The following is a 9,433-nucleotide window of genomic DNA, read 5'->3' as shown; positions in this document are numbered from 1 at the left end:
GGCCTCAGAGCTGAGTCTTAAGACTAGGCAGAGAATCACGCAGCAGCATAGGGTAGCGCTCTGCCACGCCCTTGCCCGGCTGGGTCCTAACGCCCCTCCGGGTTTCAGGCCCTCCGGAAAGCCTTCTTCACAGCCTTGCCTGCAGTGTGCCCACGGCCCTGGGCTGCTTCCCTCAGAGCGCTGACCCGCAGCACAGCGTCACCCGCCCCCGGTGCCTTTCCACCACCCCACTGTGATGAGTGCCCTGAAGGTAGGATCTCCACTCCGGGTGTTCTCACGGACATGCACTCATCAAACGCTTGTGATCTGCTCCCACTGTGGCAGTATTTCTCTCCTGCTGCTTACAGAGTATAGATACAGTCCTTGAATGTAAAGGCAATTAAATTCGGGAAGGAGGAGATTATTGAAATGCACTACTAATAATTTTTTAAAATGTGCATAGCAAGTTTACTTTCACAGCTATGATGGAGTAGCTAATACCAGACTAAGCCTCCTGCTAAGAACATATGAAAGCTGGAAAAATAACACACACACACACACACACACCCCATAAACCAACTGTTTGAAGACAGTGGGGAACAACTAAGGCAGTCAACACTTGAGGGGCCAAGATCCCAGAGACAAGGAAAGCATACTGAAGGGAGCCCTCCGGTCAAGGCCATGTTTACACTAAGGACATTTCCTAATTTACAATACAGAACGTACAGGAAAAATAGAAAGTCCTGGTAGTGGAACGGTTAGCGCTCAGCTGTGAACTGAAGGTCAGTGTTTCAAACCCACTAGCTGCCCTGAAACCATGAGGCAGTTTTACTCTGTCCCATACGATCACTATGAGTCAGAACTGACTCAGTGACAATGGGTTTGGATTATATTTTTTTTGTTGGCACAATGGTTAAGTGCTTGGCTACTAACCAAAAGGTCTGTGGCTCGAACCCACAAGCCTAGGAACCCTGTGGGGCACTTCTACTCTGTCCTATAGACACACTATGAGCCACAATCAACTCAATGGCACACAACATCACCACCACTGTATTAAGCAGACCTGGTGGTACAATGGTTGCGCCCAGCTGCTAAGTGAAAGGTCAGCAGTGTTCACACCCACAGCGGCTCCATGGGATTGAAAGACCCGGCAATCTGCAACCACAAAGACTACAGCCGAGGGAACCGGATGGGGCTGTTCGACTCTGTCACATGGGGTCACTATGAGTTGGCACTGACTCAGACAGCCCTCGCACACCTCCACCACCACCGTATTAGCAGTACAGGTGAGCTCTGCCTTTATGGAGCCTGGTTTAGTGTAAGTGCTGCAAAGGGAGCAGGAAGGAGTCTCAAGGAAGTGGCACAGGAGCCAGGGGATGAAGGGGGTGGGGGCCCAAAGAAAAAGCAAACAAACGACACATGCAGGGAAGGTCTCAAGTGTCTCAAGTGTGAACCTGCAGAGCATGGAAAAGCACAGTCAAGCTTTTGGTTTTCTCCTAAGAGAAAGTTGGTCACTGAGAGCTTGTAAGCAGCTGAGTGACAGGGTCAGATTTGGCCAAGACCTCCATGTCCCAGGCCAGTTTTTCAGCAAGAACTCATGACTGGGAGCCACTTCCTCTCAAGAGCAACACTGGCTGCCGCTCCAGAGCTTGCTGGAGTTGCCACAGGCTCCACAAGACCGTGCCCTGGCGCTCCGTTCTCCTATGGTTGGCACGCGGGAGCCCAGCGCTGCAGCCACCGTGTATTCTGAGTGTCCTCCGACCCAGGAGCTCATCTTCCAGCTCGGTGTCAAACAATATGCTGCTGTGATTTCATTTCCGTTGTGAGTTTTCACGGGCTGATTTCGGGAGTAGACTGCCAGGCCTTTCTTCCTAGTCTCTTCGTCTGGAAGTTCTGTAGAAACCTGTTCCCTATGGGTGACGACCCTGCTGGTATTTGAAACACTGGTGCCATAGCTTACAACATCACAGCAACACGCAATCACCATGGTAGACAAAGCGACAGACGGGTGGGAGGCTCTAAAGCTATCATCTACTTACGGCTCTCCTCCTCCTTCCAGACAGAACAGACTTCTGTGTCTTTTCAATCAGTTCCCTCCAGACTTTTGACTGAACATCAGTAGAACCATTTGGCCCACGCAGTGCCACTAATATACTTACAAACTATACCCATGTGGTCCTGTACTTTTAAATTGAAAAAGTATACACTGCATAAAACTCACATAAATAGCATTAAGATGTTGAAAAAATGGCTCCAAGGTACTTCATTTCCCACACTAATGGCTCACCTTCCACTTTAGAGACACGGAAACCGCCAAAGCACTCACCTTTCCCTCTCCTGGGGCGACCACTCCCCTCTCTGGACCGTGGTAAAGTTCCCCGCAGAACTCACAGTTTGGGTCGTGTCTGCCTGCCTCCCTCCCTCTCTAAGCTCCGGCCTAACTCCTTCCTGGGCCCGCTCCCCTCCACCAACTTTTAAATAAGTCCCTGGGAGTTCCACAGTTCTATGACCTAAGGACCTTAAGGGAAGCCCACCGAAAAGGCACAGGATGTGGCAGCCTTTTACATTCCGTAAGTCCGCGCTCGAAAGACGTGCCCGTGCGCCACACGCAGGGACCCGGCAACGGGTGCTCGGAAGTGGGACTGGGAACCGGATAGGACCGGAAGCGCAGGCCAGAGCCGCGGAAGGATCCCAAGGCGGGGAACGTGGGCGGTAGGCAAACTTCAAATTCACGTTGTCACCACGAGTAGAACTGGCGGCAACCACGTACTGTGGGACCTAAACCCAGTGACTTACCCTCTCTGGGCCTCAGTTTCCCCATTTTAACAGCTGGAACTGAGACGCTGGAACAGGAACCTGCGAGCGCGCAACTCATGTGTCGGGAGGAGGGCGGGGACAGACTTCATGACCCATCTTACCTCGAAAGAAGACTCTAGCTCGTCCACCAAAGTAGTGTTAGAGGATCTCGGAGCCCCTGGCGCCGCTTGAAGAAGTGAAGCCTGGCCTGGGAGTCCCGAAGGGGGCTGCGGGGGCCCCGGGGCCTGCCCAGAAAACATGCCTCCCAGCGGAGCTGCCATGTCCGCCAGGGCAGGGAAGAGACGCACTGAGCATGCGTGTGGGCCGCGCAGTGCACAGATCACGTGACAGGGCTCGTCACGTGACAGCTAGAACACCCAAAAAACGCCCATTTAGACTCAGGGAAATAGGGTCTTTGGTGACCGACCTACTCCTCCATCCCAGCTCAGAGACCACTTGGATTCTCTTATTGTACTATACTTGAAAAGGAAAGGCTTTCAGTAGGTTTGAGAGAATACAGGCCTTCATGGTGATGTAGTATTTAATGCCTACTAAAGCACTTGACTGCTAACCAGAAGGCTGGCGGTTCAAACCCACCAGCCACTCCTCGGAAGGAAGGTTGGGCAATCCTACTTCTGTAGTGATACTGCCTCGGAAACCCAAGGAGGGGTCGCTATGAGTCGGGCCGACTTGATGGCACATAACAACAACAACAACAACCAGAAGGTTGGCGGTTGAAATCCATCAGCTGCCCCGCGGCAGGAAGATGGGGGAATCTCCTTTCCTAAAGATTTACTGCCATGGAAATCCAGTGGAGGTCGCTATGAGTGGGAATCTACTTTGTGGCAGTAGGTTTGGGTTTATTTGGTTTAACATTAAAAAGGTAACTTGACTGAAGATTCACCCCTCCATCCACCTGCCCTCACCAGACCTCCAGAAACTCAAAGAAACCTGAATCTCACTTCATCATAGGTTAATGGGTTTGTTCTGGTCTCATCTTTTGAACAGCCATTTTGGGGGAAGAGAATAACAAAAAAAAAAAAAACATTATTAATTTTGGGGCAGAAATTTTTATATTCATGGATAAGAAAAACCCTCTTGAAATGAAAGTAGAAAATCTATTTTAAATATAAATCTGATTCCACAGCAATGAATAACGTTGTTGAGGTTCCCTATGTGCCTGGCCCTGTTGGGCTAGTATTTCTGGTTACATGAAAGACCAAGGCTAGGGATGGAATTGTGCTCTGTGGGGTAGGAGCTCAGGGAGGGCCACTCCAAGGAAATCTTAACTGGAATGACTTGACTGAAAAGTTAGCAAGGAGAGCTTTCTGGCCAAGGAGTGTTAACTGATGTCACTGAACAATCTATGGAGAAATTGTCAAATGAGAACTTTATTTGCTGTGTTAACTTTCACCAAAAACAGTATTATTGAAATAATAAAATGATACAAGAGAAGAGACCACAACTTATGGCAGCTGTAGAGTATGGAATATGCGGGAAAAGGAACCCAAGGAAATGATCACTACTGCCTGGTGAGCTAAATTCTGTTTTCCCCAACCCTAGACTGTGACCCTTAGGGGTAGGGACTCTGTCTTTGCCATCCCAAGCACCTTCCACAATGCCTGACACAGGAAAGGCATGGAATAGATGTTTGCTGAATCAGTGACTCTTTCACTCCAAAATAGTAGCATTTCCTACTTTTGGACTTTGGTGTTCTGAAGGCATCTTTAGATTTACTCTGCTGTAGTCCTGCAATCATCTTTAACTTCTAAGCATGCCAGGAGTTCATCAGGTGCATTTTCCATCCTGTTCTTTCCTTTCTTGACCTTCCATTCAACCAGTATCAACACACAACAGTGGTTTGGGTCATGTGCTAGACCAGATACACCAACAGATGAGTGATATGGTCTCTACTCTCACTGCACTTACAATGTGCACTGTCCCTTTACAGCAAGGGATTACAGGCTGCGGTTTTCATTCGTGGTCTCTTGTACTCAAAGATGTGTACCGGAGCACACAGATACTGGGCTTTCCAGATCTGGTGACCTGCATTCTAATACTTGTTCTATCTTCTGGTTTACAGACATCAGCAATTGACTTCTTGTCTTTGAGGTTGACACCACAACGGTGTCACACGGACTGCTAGTTGCCCTCCTCCTATCCTCCTTCCCCTTCCTCATACCAGGGTGGAAATGCGTCTGGCTAAACATTTTCCCCTGTGCCCCTTGCAGTAATCCTGGCTTAGTCCTGGTTGATGATAGAAGCAGCAGTGTCATACGACATTTCGGCAAAAACTCCTTAAAAGGCACCAATTCAACAGCCGGGACATCTGCTTCACCTTATTCTCTTTCCTCAACCTCATGTTGCCTTAAACCCTAGAACCTTGGATTATGAGGAAGCCTTGAGATCATGATGGTTATGCAGATCTTGGAGCCTGCTGGCAGTGGGGCTGCCTTTAAGCCTTCGACTCCCAACTGCAACCCATCTTTACACCCTTTAAAACTACCATCAAAAATCACATCTCAGAACACCATTAACAGATTGCTATTGGAGCCCTGGTGGAGCAGTGGTAAAAGCGCTGGCTGCTAACGAGAAGGTTGCCAGTTCAAACCCATAAGCTGCTCCGCAGGAGAAGATGTGGCAGCCTGCTTCTGTAAAGATTTACAGCCTTGGAAACACTATGGAGCAGATGAGTAGGAATTGACTCAATGGCAATGTTTTTTTTTTTTTTTTAATTGGAGGTTTAATGGTTAATTTTAAAGTTGGGCAGCATAACATTACTGAGTAAATCATTGTCATTTAGATTTGCTGGGTTATATATCTAATTTCATCAGGAACTTTAACTAAAAAATTTGTGATTGGTTGGTGAGTATGTCAGAATACATAAATCTTATGGTAGCAGTATGTGCCCCAACATTATAAATGGAAAAATAGAAACCTTGTGAAGACAGTCACTCTATCAGTGAGCCATGATTCTAAGACCTCTGGAGTCTTAGAAACAGGATATGTTCATTACACTTCCATTGTTTCTGCAAGAGTAATTTCCAGGTGTTTCAGTAAGCCTCATCACTGTGCTAGGGGGAAAAAGACCCAGATCCAAACAGGTTACATAAAGACACTTTCGTTAAACCTTAGAAAGACAAGACAAAAGAAAGGCAATCATCCAGGATGAGGGAAACCATCAGCGTGTACACAGTGTAGAAACCTGAATGCAGTCCACTGAGGGATCACTATGGGGCTGGTTATGTATGATTGGAAACAAAGGAAATCATGACAAAATTATGATTGGTGGCAGATCAATTCATCACTGTTGCAGGAGGGTCTGCAGAAGCAGGGAAAGGCCATGATTGGGATACATACATAATTTAAGATTTTAAAAAGTTACAGGATTGGTTAATACCACTTTAGTTCTAATTTATGCACCAACCAGTAAAGCTGAAGATGAAGACGCTGAAGATTAAGACACTGAAGTTTGGGTTTTTTTAACCAATTTTTGAAGTCTGAATTGACCAAACATGCAATCAAGATGTATTGATTATTACTGGTGATTGGAATGGGAAAGTTGGAAACAAGAAATCATCAGTAGTTGCAAAATATGGCCTTGGTGATAGAAATGACGCCAGAGATTGCATGATAGAATTTGGGAGGACTGATGACTTACTCATTGCAAATTCCTTTTTTCAACAACATAAATGGCAAGATACATATGGACCTCACCAGATGGAATTAGATTGACTGCATCTGTGGAAAGAGGTGATATCTTCAGTCAAAACAAGGCCAGGAGCTGAGTCTGCAACAGAGCATCAATTACTCATGTGCAAGTTTAAGTTGAAGCTGAAAAAAATTAAAACAAGCCCATGAGAGTCAAAATATGATATTGACTATATCCCTCCTGAATTTAGAGATCATCTGAAGAATAGATCTGACACCTTGAACACCAATGACTGAAAATCACACAGGTTATGGGATGACATCAAAAACATCATCCATGAAGAAAGCAAAGTCATTGGAAAGACAGGAAACGAAGAAAAGACCACAATAGATGTCAGAAGGGACTCTGAAACTTGCTGTTCGATGGAAAGTAGCTACAGCTAATGGAAGAAATGATGAAATCAAAGAGCTGAACAGAAGATTTCAAAAGGCAGCTCAAACAGACCAAATAAAGTATTTAATGAAATGTCCAAAGACCTTGAATTGAAAAACTAAAAGGGAAGAACACACTCAGCATTTCTCAAGCTGAAAGAACTGAAGAAAATATTCAAGCCTCGAGTTGCAGTATTGAAGGATTGTGTGGGCAAAATATTGCAGAAAGCATCAAAAGAAAATGGAAGGAATACAGAGAGTCCCTGTAACAAAAAGAACTGGCCGATGTTCAACCATTTCAGGAGCTGGCATATGATCAAATAACAATGATACTGAAGGAAGAAGTCCAAGCTGCACTGAAGAAACTGACAAAAAAAGAAGGAACCAGGAACTGACGGAATACCCATCGAGATGTTTCAACAAACAACACAGTGCTGGAGGTGATTATTCACTTAGGCCAGGAAATTTGGGAGATAGCTACTGGAAGAGATCAATATTTGTGTCCGTTTCAAAGAAATGTGATCCAAAAGAATAGGGAAATTATTGAACCATAACATTAATATCACACACAAGTAAAATTTTGCTGAAGATAATTCAAAAATGGTTGCAGAAGTATATTGACAAGGAACTGCCAGAAATTCAAGCTGGATTCAGAAGAGGACGTGGAACAAGGGATACCGCTCCTGATATCAGATGGATCGTGGCTGCGAGCAAAGAATACAAGGAAGATGTTTACTGGTGTTTCATTGGCAATGCCATTCAGTTGTGTGGATCATAGCAAATTACAGGTAACATTGAGAAGAATGGGAATTCTGGAACACTTAATTGTGCTCATGAGGAATCTTTCCATAAACCAAGAGACAGTCATTCAAACAGAACAAGGGGATACTGCATTGTTTAAAATCAAGAAGGGTGTGTATCAAGGTTGTATCCTCTCACCGTAGTTATTTGATGCAAGAAGCTGGATTGTATTAAGAAGCTGGATTATATTAAGAAGCCTTCTGGTTATATAATCTTCTTAATACAATCTTAATATAATCCAGCATCAGGGTTGGAGGAAGACTCATTAACAATTTGTGATATGCAGATGACACAACCTTACTTCCTGAAAGTGAAGATGACTTGAAGTGCTTATTGATGAAGATCAAAGACTCATTTACACTTCAACATAAAGAAAACCAAAATCCTCACATGTGGACCTGTAAGCAGCATTACAATAAATCAAGAAGAGATTGAAGTTGTTAGTGATTTCATTTTACTTGTATCCACAATCAACACCCACAGAAGCAGCAGTCAAGAAATCAGATATCATTGCAGTGGGCAGATCTGCTGCCAAAGACCTCTTTAAGATGGTAAGAAGCAAAGATGTCACTTTAGAGACTAAGGTGGGCCTAACTCAAGCCCTGATATTTTCAATTGCCTCATATGCATGTGAAAATTGGACAGTGAATAAGGAAGACTGAAGAAAAATTGATGCCTTTGAATTGTGGTGTTGGCGAAGAATACTGAAATACCATGGAGTGTCAGAAGAATGAAGAAATCTGTCCTGGTAGAAGTGCAGCCAGAATGCTCCTTGGAACCAAGAGTGGCCAGACTTCATCTCACCTACTTTAGTCATGTTGTCAGAAGGAACCACTGCCTTCTCCAGGGACTGTAAAGTATCATGCTTTGTAGAGATTCAGCAAAAAAGGGGAAGGCCCTCAACAAGATGGACTGACATAGTGGCTGCAATGATGGGCTCAGGTATAGCAATGATTGTGAGGATAGCACATGACCTGGTGCACGATCAGACATTGTTTCGTTCTGGTGTACATAGAACGTTTGTTTTGGTGTACATGAGTTGGAGCCGACTCCATGGCACCTAACAGGATTGGTTCTGGGGCTTGACCATCTGGCTATGGGTGAGCCGGATATGACTCCTGACCATGCAGCCTGAATCATAGCCACAAGGTGCCTAGAAGATAATGCCAGGACTCCACCCTTAACCTAAATTAGATACACTCAGGCAAGTTCCCTAGTCCTTTCTGTGAGCATAATCTGCTTTCAACCTCACTCTTCTTGAAGACAAACCCCCCTGCCCTAGGTGTGCCCTACCAAACCAAAACCAAACTCACTGCTGTGGAGTCAGATCTGAGTCATAGGGACCCCTCCTTGGGTTTCTGAGGCAGTATCACTACAGAAGTAGATTGCCCAGCCTTCCTTCCGAGGAGTGGCTGGTGGGTTTGAACCGCCAGCCTTCTGGTGAGCAGTCACATGTCAAGCTCTAGGCACTAGGCACTAGAGCTTGTAGGTGTGCCCTAGAACCTGTCTATGCACAGCCACTAGGTTGGTTTAAAGTTCAGAAAGAACTCAAATGGTCTCTGAACTTTTATGTCAAGGCTCAAAACGGAGTTAGGGCTTCCACTGTGGACTGCAGACTTGCACAGTCCAAGGGCTTCAGAATTTAAGTCTTAATACATCACCTAATACAGCTGTTGTTGGGAGCTCTGGTAGCATAGTGGCTAAGACACTTGCCTGCTAACCAGACGGCTGGCGGTTCAAACCCACCAGCCACTCCTCGGAAGGAAGGTTGGGC

At 45.6% G+C, this 9,433-nt stretch overlaps 2 protein-coding genes across 2 annotated transcripts in view; both read right to left on the bottom strand.

Moving 5' to 3' along the window:
• The window catches only part of MED28 (mediator complex subunit 28), a 9,830-nt gene extending 6,774 nt beyond the window's left edge, over nt 1-3,056 (bottom strand). The window contains exon 1 of the mRNA XM_007957354.1: nt 2,898-3,056. Within this exon, the coding sequence (XP_007955545.1) occupies nt 2,898-3,056 (159 nt within the window). The remainder of the gene's footprint in view (nt 1-2,897) is intronic.
• Nucleotides 3,057-5,016: 1,960 nt separating this feature from the next.
• The window catches only part of LAP3 (leucine aminopeptidase 3), a 37,875-nt gene continuing 33,458 nt past the window's right edge, over nt 5,017-9,433 (bottom strand). The window contains exon 11 of the mRNA XM_007957361.2: nt 5,017-5,072. Coding sequence (XP_007955552.2) covers nt 5,017-5,072 — 56 coding nt within the window. The remainder of the gene's footprint in view (nt 5,073-9,433) is intronic.

Source organism: Orycteropus afer, unplaced genomic scaffold (assembly GCF_000298275.1).
Source record: "Orycteropus afer afer isolate SDZICR_OR568_19922 unplaced genomic scaffold, OryAfe1.0 scaffold00733, whole genome shotgun sequence".
Classification (NCBI taxonomy): domain Eukaryota; kingdom Metazoa; phylum Chordata; class Mammalia; order Tubulidentata; family Orycteropodidae; genus Orycteropus; species Orycteropus afer.
Note: the sequence above shows the minus strand (reverse complement) of the source record. Positions and strands in the feature narration are given on the sequence as shown.